This window comes from Filicampus tigris, chromosome 14 (assembly GCF_054856515.1).
Source record: "Filicampus tigris isolate MCC_2025a chromosome 14, RoL_Ftig_1.0, whole genome shotgun sequence".
NCBI lineage: Eukaryota > Metazoa > Chordata > Actinopteri > Syngnathiformes > Syngnathidae > Filicampus > Filicampus tigris.
The window spans coordinates 3,994,187-4,012,500 of NC_141230.1; the positions used below are offsets into that span (position 1 = coordinate 3,994,187).

The following is an 18,314-nucleotide window of genomic DNA, read 5'->3' on the forward strand; positions in this document are numbered from 1 at the left end:
ATAGTCCAAAAGTTTAAAGAGGAAATCAACCCAAAAATGTTCTTTCCAAGAATATGTTCTATGCAGTCCCACTAGTCGAAACATGGCATTCTGGTTAATATTGCTTTGAATTTGAGTTAAACAGAAAAATCCACCTGTTTTTTGTTCATCTCGGGGCGGCCATTTTAACATTAGAAGTCGATTTAAAATGACATCACAGTTGCTCAGGGCTCAGCTCGCCACCAATCATAGCTCAGCTTCAGCACACAAGTGAGCTGTGATTGTTTGTTGCCGGAGTCCCACACTTCATTACCGAAACAATGCCGGCATAAACAGGATGTTGTGACGCAAGAAAAAAAATCGCGCCCACGGATATGCACACACCTGTTGGCAAGACTCAAATGTGCATTAGCCTCATACCGCTAGCTTCGACTAACCCGTTTGCTGCTCTATTCATACAAGCGGCAGCAGGATCACAAAATATAACAAGGGCAGCAATGCCAAGTGATGCGTCGTCGCCAACAACACTGCATGCTAAAGATTATTTTATTCATCTGAGATGTTTTAGGACGCCACCAACATCAAGAAACTTTACGGCACTAGCTGTCTTGTTACTTCAACACTTCACTCGGAAAATGGCAAGAGAGTCTGGACGCAGTCACCATTCTCAGCCACTCCTCTCGAAAATGGCATAAAACCGTTGAAGTGTCGCTAATGGTGAGCAATACTTGTTTTAATCTGTTTCTTTGCCGGCTGCTCAAACTGTCTTCACATGGTCAGTGGTATCTTTTTTGTCCACCTTTAGCATTGAGCATTTTTCCCCCTTTTTAACTCATTTACTGCCATTGAGAAATTGTCTTTTCACAGTCCAGCCATTCAATCCCAGGAATTTATTTGTATTTTTTTCAAATATTTTGAAACGTTAGGGTAAAAGAGAGCCTGAAAATGTCTGGCAGTGAATGAGTTAAACATTAACACTTAATGATAATAGCTGGATTACAACAACTACTCAACAATTGTGTTTCTTGTTTTTTTTCTTGTTCCTGAAAGAGATGAAGTAAAGCATATCAATAAGCAGATGTTTAGTCAAAACAAATGTACATATCGTCACTGTCCAATGAAGGCACAGAACTTGAATTTGAAATGTGGGTTTTTTTGTTGTTGTATTGGATAAGTTTGGTAGGAGATACAGTATGTGCTTTTTATCAAACACCGATGCTTGTCCCTTTATAGGTAGCATTCAAACTATATATAGACATGTACACATTTTTCTGAATAAAAACATATGTACATATTTTAATATAATATATGGTACAAAATGTATTATGTGAAAGGATAGAGCATGGGACAATGAAAAATCATTTTTTAATATTAGTGCAGATCTGGATAAAGGTGATTAGGACATATTTCTTTCTTTCAGTTGATGTTATTCTTGCTATATTCATTGATCCTAGTAAATAAATAAATAAAAAATAGTCATATGCACAAGTTTGTTTTCAGTAATGGTTTTGCTTTTGACCTGAATTTGAATTCTTATGCCGACAGGCGCTTTCACACTTAATCCCTAAAAGGCAAACTACCTAAGTAAGATGTTTAAAACAAGCACATTTCTCCCCATTATGGTGGCATAAAGGCAGCAGTGCCTCCCTCCCAAACCTTTAAAACAAGGTGACCACGTCCCACTGGGCAAGCAGTGGGAAAGCAGCAGATGCAGCACGTTAAAAGCATTCTGCTCCCGCCTATGCCACCTCCCCATTGGCCCTCCTGAACTGTCCATAAAATTGTGATTGGAGAGTGGGATAAAGAGTGATACAAAAAAAAGTGAGCTAACAAAGGTTTTTAAGTCATGATAATAAAGATGATTGATATGGCTGCAGGCCGTTCCTGTAGCTAGACAAAGACAATAAGATGACGACCCGTGTGACTGACAGCTAAGAGCTGTGACCCCTCGATGATGTCACAGCTTTGGTCTACAGGAATGCAACAATTCAGGCTCAAAAGTGCTACATTTTGGAAAGATTTTGAGAACTATATATTGTGTAAAACTAAGTACAAGATTACGCTGAATAGTAAACAAATTATTACTTGATATAAATCTAAAGAAAAAAAGCTGTGTACTATTATTAATTTATATGTTTTGTTGGGAAAATTTCACATCCATAAATGCAAATTTCAAAATTCTACCCCGTTACTTGAATTATTTTTGATTGACATAGATAATTATTTTAAGTCTCTTGATTTAATAAATAATAAATGAAAACCAATAATTACTATACAGGCAGAAATGTTTAAAGAGTAACTCACGGATATCCCTGTTTTGAAAGGTGAATTTATTTTCTTATTTTTATTTTATTGTAACTCTTATTTGTTTTAATATAAAATTGTATTTTTGAGAGTATTGTATATGTATGCAAGGATGTTAATTGGATCCCCTGATTACTATGTTTTACTTTGTTTGTCTATATTTTGTTAAAAAAAACACACACATTTCTCCTGGTCTGCTTGGAGCCCCTTGCTACCCTTCAATTTCAATATGTTTTTCAGCGGATAAAAAGCTGTTTTAGTGATTTATTTTATATGATTGCTGAAAGGGCGGCACGGTGGTCGACTGGTTAGCACGTCCGCCTCACAGTTCAGAGGTCGTGGGTTCGATCCCGGCTCCGGCCTCCCTGTGTGGAGTTTGCATGTTCTCCCCGTGCCTGCGTGGGTTTTCTCCGGGCACTCCGGTTTCCTCCCACATTCCAAAAACATGCATGGTAAGTTGATTGGATACTCTAAATTGCCCCTAGGTGTGATTGTGAGTGCGGATGTTTGTCTCTGTGTGCCCTGCGATTGGCTGGCAACCAGTTCAGGGTGTCCCCCGCCTACTGCCCAAAGACAGCTGGGATAGGCTCCAGCACGCCCCGCGACCCTTGTGAGGAGAAGCGGTACAGATAATGGATGGATGGATGGATGATTGCTGAAAGTCAGGTCTGAGTCTATCAGCACCCCAAGATTTCAGACATTGTCTTTAGTTTCTTAAGACTGTGACTCCAAGTGTTTTCTAACAGCAATCTTCTTTATTTATTGACGAAAACAATTATCTCTTTTGTTTTGGTTTAACTGAAGGAAATTTTGGTTCATCCAGTTGTTAATTTGCTCTAGACAGTGACACAATACGCTGAATGAACCAGGATATGGTGGTATTCTGAAGCATTTGACTCAAAGGTAACATATACAGACTGAACAGAAAGGGTTCCAAGGACTGACCCTTGAGGGACCCCACATGTCATGGCCATTCGATCTGATTATAAACTTCCAATGGTCACAAAGTACCTCCTTTCCTCTAAGTAAAACCTAAACCATTTTAAGATTGGTCCATTTAATCCCACCCAAGTTTCCAACCTGTTCAACATTTTGATCAACTGTATCAAATGCAGCACTGACATCCAATAAGACTAGCCTACCGATACCTTCCCTGCGTCAGTGTTCAATCTTGTGTCTCTTAGTACTTTAATAAGATCTGTTTCTGTAGTGTAACGAGTTTGGAATCGTGATTGGAATTAATCAAAAAGTCCGTTTGAGTTCAAAATTTGTTGAATTGATTAAGAAGCTCTTTCTTGACAATCTTGGATAAGAAGGGAAGTTTTGAGATGGGTCTATAATTTACTAACAAGGAGACATTCCGCGTTCTGTATTTTAGAAAGGGCTTGATGGCAGCTACTTTCAGGAATTTAGGAAACTTGTAATCCAGTTAGAACACATTTCACAATAGTTTTTAAAAAGTCAGATGGTATTCAGTCAAGACAGGTAATTGATGGTTTCAACTGCTGAGCCTGCAATTTTTTCCCCTCTGTTCCAGCAGCTTTTGGAAGCTGGTTTGTTTACCTCTCAGTCCCACAGACCACAATGATATTATCCCACATTGTAACATTCAAAACACGCCGCCAGAAACGCTCAAGAAAATTGACGGATTTCAAGTGCGCCTCATGGGCCGAAAATAACATTCGTTTTTTTTCTTGTACCTTTTAATGTATTCTTTTCATTATCTGCCACCTTCACCTTTAAAACTTGCTGAGCGTCCACATTAATTGCTTGCCACTTTGACTCCCAAAATGTCCGCCTTCCATCTTGGCAGTAGCGCCGGCTGCTTAGGAAGCAGGGATGAGAGATGGACCAAGGGGTCAAAGCCACGGAGAGCCTGCTAACTGTCAGCATGGACACATAGGGGAGAGGAGGGAGGGAAGATAAGGCTGACTGCTCTAACACTCTTACACATATCATCATATCTGTATGATCAGTGGGGTGGAGGAAAAGGGGGAGCTGAAACCCTGGAGCGGAACTGACGGCTACACCTGTCCTCTGTCCTCATCTTTTCCTCGCCATCTTTTTTGCCCCCCTCTTGTACTCGCCCCTGTGCTGCAGGGTCCTCTGGGTTAAGATGGTTCCCTCCTGGTCTCTTCGTTGCCCTATGGTCCACTTTCCCCTCCCTGGCGTGTGTCTCTCTGTCTCCTTTCCCCACATGGGTCCCTCCATCCTCCACCCCCTGCTCCCTTCCGCCTTGCCTGCCTTAGAGACTCTCTCCTAATCCTTGGAAATTTGGAACTAATGAACTAACTGCTGAGCCACTGCTACGGAGCTTGCTCACAAACTATACTGTACTTCACACTCGATTTCCTCTCCAGATGGCACGGTGGCTCAGCAGACACGGTGGGAGGGAGGGGTAGGCACCTCACTCACTCTCATGAGCTTGTGAAGGCAGACACACACACAAATGCTCACCCATTCATGCACACACGCGCACACACACACGCCTGACAAATACACAATCACTGTTGACCTGAACTACTTGTTTCCAAGGATACTTTTTCCTGTATCCTTCTTTTTCAGCATTGTGTGGATTCCTTACGTCACAGAAGGCTTAGAAAGCCCTCCACCAGCTTGGCACCAATAGGGCAGAAACAGCACGACAGTTAACTTTTAAATGGTCTGTGATTATAAATGAAAGCAAATTTCAAAGGCCCGATGTTCCCGTGACATGGTTATAAAAATAGCGTTTTATAACTGCATGTGTTCCCGTCGATGCTGTTTGAAAAAATGTAATCCATTTGTCAGTTTTGCAAGGGCGATACTCCAGAAATAACAATCGTTTGTAGTTTTGAAACATAATGCGGTGTCAAACCGAAATTTGTAATAGTTTAATGAGTTTGAGACAAGGCAAAACTTGATGCACATTAATTTGTCGATTAATTTACTTAAGCATACTTTCGGGTGACCTAAAAAGCTAAATGCCCCGAACCCAAAAAACACATATGAAACAGCAACTATAAATATCGTCGCTGTCCGGCGGAAACCTCGTATCCGAATATGGTCAAATTCATTTTTTTTTTTTTTTTTTTTTACAAATTGATTCGAATGGTCCGTCTGTAATTTTTAAGCAATTTTAGCCAATTTAAAGTGGTGAAAATAGCAAATACACAAATGAAACCACAGGTTGATGGCCGCTTTTGAATGCAACTCATGTTGCAGAGGCGCATCGATACGACTACCGTTTCCTCCGACTGCGGAAGCCGTGTAGCGTAATGGCCGCCTCTATTTCCCGTCTGGATGTTTTGTTTTGGGGATGTTTTTTTTGTGCTGCAATGTGATGCGTCATTACAGAAGGACCCTCGATCGTGTGCCATGTGTGGTGAGTTAAGTCTATTCTAATATCCCGTTTTGTGAAAATATTTTAGCCTAAATGAAGATGTATTGTATTGTATTGGGTAGACGTTTGCTGGTCTGACATTTTCAAAAGCTTTTTGTACGATGGGGGCTTCACACACGCGGACTTTGAAGCACTCGGCTGCCGCCAGCTTGGTCTTTGTACTCTTTTAATCAGTGCAGGCATTAAATTAGCGATTTAATGCATTTTTAGTTAGTATTACAGTATGTGTACATAAGTGTGCAATAGCAATATAAGGTATAATACAAGGGCGGCACGGTGGTCGACTGGTTAGCACGTCCGCCTCACAGTTCAGAGGTCGTGGGTTCGATCCCGGCTCCGGCCTCCCTGTGTGGAGTTTGCATGTTCTCCCCGTGCCTGCGTGGGTTTTCTCCCACATTCCAAAAACATGCATGGTAAGTTGATTGGATACTCTAAATTGCCCCTAGGTGTGATTGTGAGTGCGGATGTTTGTCTCTGTGTGCCCTGCGATTGGCTGGCAACCAGTTCAGGGTGTTCCCCGCCCACTGCCCAAAGACAGCTGGGATAGGCTCCAGCACGCCCCGCGACCCTTGTGAGGAGAAGCGGTACAGATAATGGATGGATGGTATAATACAATAAACTCAAACAAGCTGGCGTTTTTTTTTTTTTTTTACCTCCTGTAAACTCGTCATTTTGTCACTACAAGGATTCCGCCCGACAGCGAAGATATGGAGATTCCTTGGTTTCATCGTTAATTTACTGAACTGAAACTTTCTTGAACACGCTCACAAAATAATGAATTGATTATTTAGCTCTGCAAGGTACAGATGTAATACCAGCAGAGGTGGGGAGGGTAGCCAAAATTGTACTCAAGTAAGAGCACTGTTACTTTAGAATAATAGGACTCAAGTAAAAGTAAAAAGTAGCCTTCCAAATAATTACTTGAGTAAGAGTAAATGAATATTCAGTGAAAAAACTACTCAATTACTGTGTAACTGCATTAGTAACTTAGGATGTTTGTTTGTTTTTTTCCATCAGAGCAATAAATTAAATATTTGCAAATTCAGCCATTTTGAAACAATGACTCTGTAACTAAATCAATAACTGAAATCTTTATAATATAAAAAAATATATTTGTGCATTCTTAATAGGAATAGGAAGGGCAACCTCTTTGTGTGGGATACTCTTAAGTCAGTGTACTACTTCAGCTTATAGGTATTGCTCTTCTGTTGACGGAAAAAACATAGATGAGGCTGCACGCAATTTATTCGTCGAAGTAGACATTTAAAACAACAACAACCATACATGCATAGTGTTTTAAAGAAGAAATGACTGAATGACGAAGCTTCCTGTTTACCAAGTTTATTGAAAAAGTATAGGCTTTTTAGTAGCTCCGTTTTATGGTACTGAACTACATTATAACCATAGATTGTTTCTGCGTGTGTGTGTGCATGTGCACGTGTATATGGGTCTGTGCGGGAGAGGGCTTACAGCATCTACTCCATAAGATGCACATTTGACAGTCACATAAAATAGGGCGGGAGGTGCCCTGTTGGCCAGCGTCTTTTGGGGACGTTGTGATGCTATTTATTATGTCCATAAATAAATTAAAATAATGATAATATTTTCCTCCATTTTTCCCCAAGAGATAAACAAGCAGCTCACCTAAGTAAAATGCAGTGTTTAGCATTGTGAAATGGGTCCTTTAATCGCAGTATACAAAACGGGGTCAGCTCTGATTGGCTGGTAGATAGCAAATTCAAATAATTGCATGAGATTGAAGTAGGGGTGGGCGATATGACGATATTAGATCGTTAAGCGATTCAATGTGTTCACGATCTCATAAAGCGGAAGATCGTTTGATCGTCTACATGGCACATTCTATACAGTTTAGCTCGATGGCGGCGCAAAACCGCTGATGCATATACCCGACCAACCAATCACAGCAGGCACAGTGCACTGTACGTGATACTCCCCGCCTCCCTGTTTGTTTGTATACAGCGGGGAGCTATAGCGAAAAGTCACCACGAAGCAGAGTTGGTCCCGAAAAGAAACTCCACATCCAGTTGTGTGCAGAGTTTCGGTTCGGATGTCAACGCAGACAGCCAAAGCAAACAGAGATCAGACCATTGGTAGCCGGAGGCAGCCGCTAGCTCCAAGCTAACGCAACCCACGGTAACACAGCCATTTAACAAGAGCACTCCATATGAAAAAAACACGCAAGCTGTGTAAAAGAAGTAACTGAGGCAGTGAGTTATTAGCTTGCTGAAGACATGATTCACATTAAAACAGTGGAAAATGAGGGCTTTAAAAGACTCTTCAAAGTAGTAGACCTGCGCTAAGAGCTGTGTTTTTATGTTTACATTGTTAACTTTTATGTTTACATTCACTGCACATCTTGATCAAAATTGTCACTGTTCAAATTAAAACCTGTTCAGAAAGCTTAGCTAACTTAAAATTTATTTTTTTCTTTTAGGGTTTCATACACATTTTAAATGTTTTATTTTGTTTAACATGAGGAAATGGTCAGAAATGTCCAAATTAGTATTAAAAAACGATGTAAAAAAAGAATCGTGATAAAATCGTGATTTTATTTTTTAAAAATCGTGATCTGATATTTTTGCCAGATCGCCCACCCCTAGATTGAAGTATACTATAAGCAAAGCAACAAAAAATAAAATGTCATTATCTAGTAAATTAAGATCAGCAAAATGTTGCTTTTTACTTAGACTTGATCCTGCTTGTATTGTGAGTGTGTTGGGCAAGGTTCTGGATATTTTGTGCATTTTCTTTCATGAAACCCTGACTGTGGATTGTATGAGAAACAGTTACTTTGCAGTTACAGAGGTGGTTGTGACTTGCGAGCATGCGTACGTGTGCAAGAGTTTCAACAGTACCCATGCATGCTCAAGTGGCCAGCGGTCAAAGCCAAAAATGCCAAGACTGATTTTTAGTGTCAGTTCAGCAGCCCTGCATATGACCATAAAACTGTTAGGCATAGGCACAGCCAAAACAAGTAAATAACTACAGAAATATCTGCAACTTACCGCAACATGCTTTCACAAATTAGAAGTTGCGTTTTTTATAGGCTTAAATTTCCACGTTTGGGCAGACACAAGACAACAGCTCATTATGAAACTGTTATTATTTGTACACTTTTAAATTTCTAAACAAGGCCTTAATGTAAAGCCAGGGGGTATTCTTCTTGAAACCTAGTCACATGCTGATATATCCTCCACTTCTTTGGTAATTCCTCGCAGAAATTAGTCAATTTGACAAGCCCGCAAAGACTGTGTGCGGCCTTGTGGCTGCCTGGCTCTGTTTGATTCCATTCCATTTAACCAAACGTGAATAGTGATTACATTTGATTGGTGAAGCGCCAGAGCAGGAACTCTCGCAGGAAATAAAGAAGCAAACGGTGCAGCTTAATGTAATGGAGTGGAAGTACAGTTTGGAAATGTAAACTTTAAAATAATGTGTATCAAAATGTACTGCCTGGTAGTCATGGGTCTTATCATAACTACTGATGCATATGAATCAGCAAAGTGATGGTTTTCCTTCCGCTGGTTAGCCAGTGAAGCAGAGAAAAACCTGTCTCATTGTGGTGCAAGCATCTGAGCGGAGATTAGATGTTCAGTGCATGACGTTATTCCGCACTATTACCTTTTTGCTGTTGGCAGTGCAGTCACGATATGAGCTATGGCCTATGCATGAACTGGTGTCTGACACCAGAGATTTTCAACTTTACATAAATTATGCAGCCAACTGTCAACTGCTGCATGACCTCGGTTGAGTGTTGGTGTGTTATTTCTGCGGACACTGAAGGATCTGCTCTGCCTTGAAGTGGTCTTGAATGACTAAACTTTTGACAAGTTCCTGGGAAATATTGATTTAGTCTGTTGGCCCATGTATACTGACTATTTCATATTAAGCGTTTTAAGTACGGTATGTGGGTGTGTTTACCTCCACTGGTTTAAATGTGTGCTTAACACCAAAAAAGCCCAGGAGACTTTAGAGAAAATAGGCTGCCAAGACTCACAAATGGGGAGTAAGCTTCCCATTAAGTAGTAGATCAATTCCTGGCTTGATCATAAACACCCTTCGTTCTAAAGCGTATTGTATGCCAGAGTTTTGGTTGGTAGTTTTCGTATATCTTGCATCATTCAGGGTCCTTGTCAGTTGAGCAAGGATGACTGTGCAGCTTTAACATTAAGGACTCTATGTTCTTAGCCAGCTCATCTGAGACACGGCCCAAATGTAGGCGAATACTGGTTTGCGTACAAGCGCAAGGCTCGCTGCGCGTGTTTGCCAAGCACAGCAGAAGGACTGTCTTGTAGATGCACCTGGTAGAGTGACAATTTGGTGGCAGAAAGTTGATCTCAACCTTATGCCTGCTCAGACCACATCTAACGCAAGTGCAGAGTAGACAGCTTGTCTCATGTAACATATTTCAGTCATAAATACCTGAACAGCAGGCATCAAACTCTGCCAAGAGAGAGACGAAAAGATGTTTAATGACGAGTCGCCGCCGAGTGGTAATGCTCGCTTGCGCTTGATATGACGCCATTAGTGGGCGTTATCTTACCTTTCCTACGGGGTGTCATGTGTGATGTTTCTAACTGGAGATCAGATAAGATTTAATTTTTATACATGTTTTATTTATTTATCCTTCGATATGATAAATTGAGTGAGTGATTTAAGAAGTGCAGCCCACATTTACATCATCTTTCCTGTAATGAAGTGACATGTAGGAAGTGGTAGAGCCACTGGATTATTGTTTATCGGCCTATATAAGAAGTTGAGTGATTAAGAAGTGCAGTCCACGTTTACATGTTTTATGAAACAAACTAATATGTAGGAAGTGGCAAAACTACTGATTTGTTTAAATGACTGTTGTAATCTGCACTTGAGGTTGTGCCTTTACAGTATAGTATCAGTATGCTATACTTATTTTACACCACACCTGTGTGGCAGACTTATGTTACCAACCTGCACATCAAAATATTCAGTAAGTTTGTACCCGTAATTGTAGTAGATGTTTTTTAATGCTTCATTTTGCCTTTACCTCAGTATTGTATTGTATCAGTATGCATAACAGATAACTGTTAAAAAATAAGAAAGCTACACATACTTTTCAGTACAGTATGTAACCTTTTATATGACACGGATAGGATGCTAAATTTCACATAAAAATAAGTAGGATTGTAAGAATACCTACTCACATACTTGATGAAATAGTATGAAAATTGTGATTTAAATGAACCTAACAAGCAGGGAAATGCAGCGTTTGAGACAAGAAGCGGAAACCGAAAGCATCATGTCGGTAGAATAAATATGAAAGTAACTTAACTGTAGGTCTCAGTGCTAGTTGAGGTATGGATGTCAGTGATTCTAACAATGGAGTGAACATTTGGATGTTTTCAAAGATGCTCTTTATGGAAGGGGGTTGGATGGCTATTGAGTTTCAGGTGAGCAAATACAGTCGACAGAAGCAACAGGGGTTTCTTGAGCGTGTTCCCCTCAAAACCTTAAATGAATGTGCCAAGAATAAATGTGTATTCAAAATTTGATTCCCATTCAAATCCAGACCAAGTGAGCAAATTAACTATAATGAACCTGTGATCTAGATGATCAGATAATTGCTTGTTTGGAAATGAGCGCACCTGCCTTACAGGGAGAACAGCTTGCATGACTGAACTTGCAGGTGGAGTGTTAAGGTGCTCAGGTCATGAATACATTATTGGCATTTAGAAACACTAATGAAATAATAGGAAAATGTATGGTTTAGAAATGACTAGAGACTGAAGAGCTGAAGGCTGGAATTACAGGAAGACAGTAACGCAAAATAATGGGGAAAAAATTGAAAGGGCTGTTTAGGAGTCCAAGCAAAAGGAGGCTTGCTGTCATCTTTAACAAAACTCTAAGAACCTCTAGTCAACTACCCCGAAACCTTTGGGCAGTGAAAAGTTCATGGATTTCATATAGTTCAGGGCTCATCATTGTGGTTCCCATGGGCACCCATTAGCCCTCAATTCCCACATGAATAGCCTGTAGGCCTAAAAATAGCTTCCTAGGATTGTGACATTGTGATTTTCCAGGAATGTTGTAGAAGTGATCATTCGTAAACACTGGCAGTGGTTTATAGAATTCAAGGGATACATTGATATCTGATTTCTACTTATTGTGCGGATTTAACACGATCAGTATCTTCACAAACGAATGTCATTTATTATTTATAACATAAGAATTTCTGACAATGGACAGATAATAATACCGTTGCAAAAGGTAATTTCAGAAAATGTGTTGTTTCAGAAGTGTGTATTTAACCTACTTTGTTTTGGTGCAAATCCAATTACTGTATAAAGTACAGACGCTAGTGAATATTCCATTCATCTTAATGACGCTGGCATTTGAGTTAAAATTCAATAAAAATTCAAATTTGGTTAATTGTAAATAGGCCCCGCTTAGCAATTCATTTTGTCATTCTTCAATAACTAAATAAGGGAAATTAACTACAATAATTTGGGGATAGCAATATAATCTGTAGTCAAAGGACTACAAGGCTTTAAACCTGGAGAATTCCAGGTTGAAGAGCCTCTGCTTTCAAAAATCTTGAAATTGGCATTAGCCATTTCTTTTGGATTTAGTGATTGTGGGAAAGCTGAAACTATCGAGTCTTCAAGAGTTTGCTAAAAACGGGAATTCCTGGTAGGGTTCAGAGAAAGCAAGAAGATCCTCCTTATTGAACTTTAACTCCATGTTCATTTTCCACTCGGATGTGATGTCAACAAGGCGGTAGCCATGCCGAGTCAAGTGTACACTGGACTCGGCGGGATCCCGAGTTTCCGGATGCACGTTAAGGAGCTGCTTGTTCTCTCACGTTCAGAGGCCCTGCCTTCACTGGCTGACTAGTTGCCCACCTGCCTTCCCTGCATGTCAGCTTCTAATGATGAAGATGATGGAGGGGATCAAAGAGGAGATGGAGCTGATGTTGGGGAGTGCGCTCCGTGGGGCATCAGGTGATATGGGGAGGGAGCTTTGAAGCAACTTGTTGGACGGCTGTCCATTAATGTAAAAATCCTTCTTTTCAAAGGGTTTTATTCAAGCCTTGAGTAGCACACCCCATAGGGGTCAAGGTGTCTTGTAGAATAACATTCCTTACTTTACAGATTAAAAAAAAAAAAAAAAAGAATGCTCAGTGAGCTGACCATCTTCTCTGACATTCTTGGCGTCATGGTCTCAGGAATGGCATTATGGTTTCTGGAACATTACAAGAGAAGTGCAGCAATGATTTTGATTCAGTTTCTAGTTACAGTGAAACCGTTCAACTCTTCTCAGTCTAGTTGATCCAACAATATTTAAGGCTGTTTGATTTGTAGATAGCAGTTGCTTTGGTCCGGTGATCAATGTCAGACAGTAGTCAACATGAATCAGTTTTCCACGGTCGCCACAAACAGCAGATGTCCTGGCAGGTTTATGAAACATGAGTTATGGCCTTGTAAATAACCCTTTACGTTTTAAATTACAAAGATGAAGCCTGCAGTCGTTGCTGGCTCATGAGCATGACGGTAAAACGGTACAATGAGAGGTTCCATGTTAATCATTTGTTGAGGCCAGCCCATGACCAACATTGACCCCTTTAGATTATATTGTTTATCGTTATCGCTTTTATATAATATTTGATTGATTCTAGAAGGGTGTTCATATTACCAAGAATAGTTCTGCATTCAAGTAGATCATAATTCGGAATTTTGTCTCGCTAGCTGTCACATGTTGATTGAGGGGGTCACCATAAACGCTCACATAACTTCATCTAATGCAAATCAACCTAACTAACAGACATTCTGATGTATGGCTCTCCATGTTGTATTTGTCAATGGTTTCTCTTTGATGAATACATCAGTATTTTGTACAAGGTCTCTTTTTTTTTTTTTTTTAACCAGCAGGATAGACGTTATATTAAAATTCAGTTGATTGTGAAAATGAAAACATTTGATGGAAACATTTCAACAATCGGAGAGTGAAACAACAATGCCTTGTTTAAAGAAAAGGAATAAAGTGTAACATAATTACATAAAATCAAGAGATATGTGCCTGAGGTTCAAATCAAAACTTAAATGCAAATGCACAAGCCACCTTTAACAAAGTAACTTCGGCCAAGTGATTTGGGTTGAGGATCCCCCAAAAGTTTCATAGTTGACGAAACGTTAAACCTATTGGCAGGCTATCTTTGCCGGCCGGGGAACCTTGCTCCATTCAATTTCATCACTGTTTTGTTGGTTTATACTATATGACATTGTAATTTTTACAAGCGACTGTTTAGTATCAGATGCTGTCATTGTTTTAGTAGTTAGTTTTAAGTAGAAGTTTTCAAAAACTCTAAGGCATTCACACTTATTTTAGAGTAATTTTCACCTCATACAATTAATAGCATTATTGTAAACCCAAAATGGTCCATCACAGCTTCAGTCTCTGATCCAACCTGACAACTTCTAAGCTCCCGTTTCCTTATGTTGTTTAACTCGGACCACATTTGTCCCAGAGACAGCTAGCTCTCTCCTCTCAGTAACAGGACTTCATTCCCATCATTCCGACACCCCGTTTTTCCATTCCCCGGCATCTGTTTTAGATATAGTGGCATATGTTTTGTTACTGGTAGAATTTGGAACTCCAGGTCCTCACTTTGATTTCCTTTTCCCTCCATCTATCGTCCTCACCTCCCTTCCTGCTCTGTTTTTGCATAATGTTTTCTTTAAAAGAACAAAGTACAGTGTGTTTTATTGTATTGTGCCTAAATGTGCAATTCTTGCTACTCAACATGATTTATCGGTCACAACGCCACATGTCCTAATTTCAACTTTTTTCCGCTGTTCTAGACAGAGGCCAGGGAAAACATTGCCAGGATGTTAGCTGACCTGAACTTGGGCCGGACAGAGAAGTGTGTGAGGGTCAACTCGGTGTCGAGTGGTTTAGCTGAAGCTGATCTACAAGTTGTCCTACAGGCTGAGGTTCTCCCACCTGCCCTTATGCTGCCCAAAGTGGAGGACACTCAAGAAGTTCAATGGGTAAGTTCTTAAATTGTTGTACCTTAGATGTTTGTATTGTTGCTTCAGCTATGGAAATCATTGTTGCAATGTTTCTTTTGCCATTATAGAATTACACAAAACTACTTTAACTCGTTGTAAATATGTTGTTATAAAACCGGATTTCACTGGTTATTCAATTTGTATTTTACTTTGGTTTCATCACGTAATAAAGTGATTCGATATCTTGATTATTTTATGCAGAGTAAATACAATGTAGTTAAGAAAAGTAAAGTACTCTTCCACCCCGCACTGCTATATGCCTTACAACTGTACAAAAATCTGATTTTCATCCCCAAAAATGTTCTTGCAGCTTTTTTTTTTTTTTTTTCAAAATTACAAAAAAAACAGGAGCATATAGTGAAAATTAATGAGATGTTTGGATTCTACATCTGAAACTGCCCTATAAAATGATGTTGGCTACTTTGTCTGCACATTTTCTTTCATGCAGATCAATGTAATTGTTTGATCTATCTTCAGGAATCATGCCAATTGTGTGGAAGTGATTGTTGATCAATCGCGTCTCCATTAAATTGAGGGAAAATGGAGTTTACTACTTGACCGCAACCAGCAGAGCAGAACTAGTTTGCCGTCTAAAGAAGTCCAAAATACTTAGGTTGTAGGAAAGTTGAGCTACATCCACATAGGCAACTACTATGTCACAACCCCCCAGGCAAAATGTTTCTAATGTGGAAATAGGAATTTCGGACTTGCTTCATCTCATCCCCCAAAAATAAAAATAAGACACAATTCACCATTAATTTTCTCAAAAGCAATCATTGAAGTTTGGTCAAATTATAAAAGTGTTTACAATGTGAGACTACCACATGTTTCAACAAAACAAAACTCTGTGCATACAAAGAACATCACTTTAAAAACCCTGTGATATTCCTTCCCGTCTCCCCTGGGTCCATGAAACGTAGTAGTATCCTAACACAAACTAAAGAAGTAAGACGAAACCACGGGAATCTTCAAAGCAATCAAAACATGCTTTTCCATTTCACAGTAAAAGTGGGAATTGATCCCTGTGGCAAGATCGTGGATGGACCCGAGTGTTTTTCTTGGCTGCTGCTCAAGAGGCAGACATTTGTGCGGATTTGCTTCATAAGCGTAATGGAGCTCGCAACTCCGCCTTTACCTTAGCTCACTCAAGGCTGCTTTGTAGCCGCAACATGTTGCGGATTAAAAATGTATTTAATCAAACCTGAAGTATGTCCACTCATAATAGAGCAACAGTGTAACCCTTAAGGTGAAATACAATCCGTTCCAGGACACTGGTCAAACAATGATACCGTTTTCTTGTAGACATTTAATGATTTGTGTCAGAGTCAAAGTGTTGTCATCATAAAATATTTACCGTATTATGAACAGTGGCAAATTTTTAAGGCAAGGCAGGTTTATTTACCAGTATATAGCACATTTCATACACAAGGCAACTCAATGTGTTTCACACAAGCAAAGACACAGCACCCAAAAGCATTTACAAACACAGCAGTTAACAACATTCAGAAGGAAGCAGAGTTCCAAAATTAACTTACTAGAATGTACGTTGACAACATTTAAACACATTAACAGAAAACTTTAAAAACCTTTAAAAGTACTGTATTTTCTGCAATACAAGCCACTACTTTTTTTCATAGGTTTTGAACCATGCGGAGTATATAAAGGTACGGCTATTCTGTTGATTTTTCTTCCGCCGCTAGGGGTGGTCTAACCGGAATTACAATACAATGCAATACAATTACAATACATTAACACTATGTGACTGCAGGTGAAGTTCAACAGGCGAAGGTGCTATGCACTAGGTTAAGCACTAGGCGTTGGATTGGGTGGTATGCGGAAGTAGAGCAATAAAAGGATGTTAACTGACAAATTGGAGTGGCAGCGGGCAGTAAAATGAACATAAGTACTTTATTTTCTCTTGATTCTGTTTCATTTTAATCAGCAAAGTTGCTGCCGTGTTAAAAGCCACTGTTAGGTACATGAACATTTACAGTTCAAAATTGTTCTGTAAATGCAGTAAATATCAAATTTTTCAACATAGATAAGTGTGTCTTATATAAAGGTGCAGCTTATATCTGGGTTTTTTTTGGGGGGGGGTTAATGTAGTGGGTGCGGCTTATTGTCCGGAAAATACGGTAAATAAAAGTTGGTTTCTAAAATATATAAAAGATAAAGATGATTTAAAATTGTTTAAAGAGCCTTTATCAAAGGTATGCAGAAAAAACTACGTTTTTAACCTGAATTTAAAAGCATTTACACTCGGGGCTGACTTCACTTTTGTTGGCAGTTTATACCATCAGCATAACAGCTAAATGCAGCTTCACCATGAGTACTTTGAACTCTTAGATCCATTAATTGACCGCAGTCTGCAGATCTCAGAGCCTTACAGGGTTTATATTCAATCAGCATTTTATTAATCTAATCAGGACCCAAACATTCAGTGATTCATAGACCAGTAGCAACATTTTAAAATGTATTCTACAGTTAATTGGGAACCAGTGTAAAGCCTTTAGGACAGGAGTAATATGTTCCGATCTCTTTGTTGTGGTCAGAGCCAGAGCTATAGCATTCTGAATGAGCTGCAGCGCTTGATGCTCTTTTGATGGAGACCAGTAAGAAGACAGTTACAATAATCAAGTCTACTGGAGATAAAAGCATGGATAAGTTTCTCCTGTTCTGCTTGGAGCAGGTAACCCTTCAGTCTGGATATGTTTTTCAGCTGGTAAAAGGCTGTTTTAGTGATTGATTTTATATGATTGCTGAAAGTCAGATGTGAGTATCAGCACCCCAAGAATTCAGACTTGGTCTTTGGTTTCTAAGGACAGTGACTCCAGGTGTTTTTAAACAGCAATCCTCTTTTCTTTATCGACGAAAACAATTACCTCTGTTTTGTTTTTGTTTAGCTCAAGGAAAATTTGGTTCATCAGTTGTTCATTTGTTCTAGACAGTGACACAATACGCTGAATGAACTGCTGTCATTTGGGGACAATGATAGATACAGTACACTGAAGCTGTGTGTATTCTGCATAACTGTGATAGCCAACATTGGTATTCCAAAGCATTTGACCCAAAGGTAACATATACAAATTGAATAGAAAGGGGGCCAAGGGCTGAGCCTTGAGGGAATCCACATTTCATGGACATTCGTTTTGATTCAAAACTTCCAATGGTCACAAAGTAACTCCTTTCCTCTAAGTAAGGCCTAAACCATTTTAGGACTGTTCCATTTAATCCAACCAAAGTTTCCAACCTGTTCAACAGGATGTTATGATCAACTGTATCAAATACTGCACTGAGATCCAATAAGACTAGCACCAACACCTTACCTGCATCAGTGGTCAATCTTATGTCATTTAGTACTTTAATAAGAGCTGTCCTTTGATGAGGTCAGAATCCTGATTTGAATTAATCAAAAAGTCAGTTCGATTTCAAGAATTGTTTGAGTAGATTAAAAAACCCTTTCTCGACAATCTTGGATCAGAAGAGAAGGTTTGAGATGGGTCTATAATTTACCAACAAGGAGACATCCAGTGTTCTCTTTTTTTTTAGAAGGGGCATGACGGCGGCTACTTCCAAGGGTTTAG

At 39.5% G+C, this 18,314-nt stretch overlaps 1 protein-coding gene across 1 annotated transcript in view; it reads left to right on the forward strand.

The window, feature by feature from the left end:
- Positions 1–18,314, forward strand: part of clybl (citrate lyase beta like) — a 90,224-nt gene that overhangs the window by 49,321 nt on the left and 22,589 nt on the right. Inside the window, exon 3 of the mRNA XM_086052588.1 lies at positions 14,521–14,709. Coding sequence (XP_085908714.1) covers positions 14,521–14,709 — 189 coding nt within the window. The remainder of the gene's footprint in view (positions 1–14,520; positions 14,710–18,314) is intronic.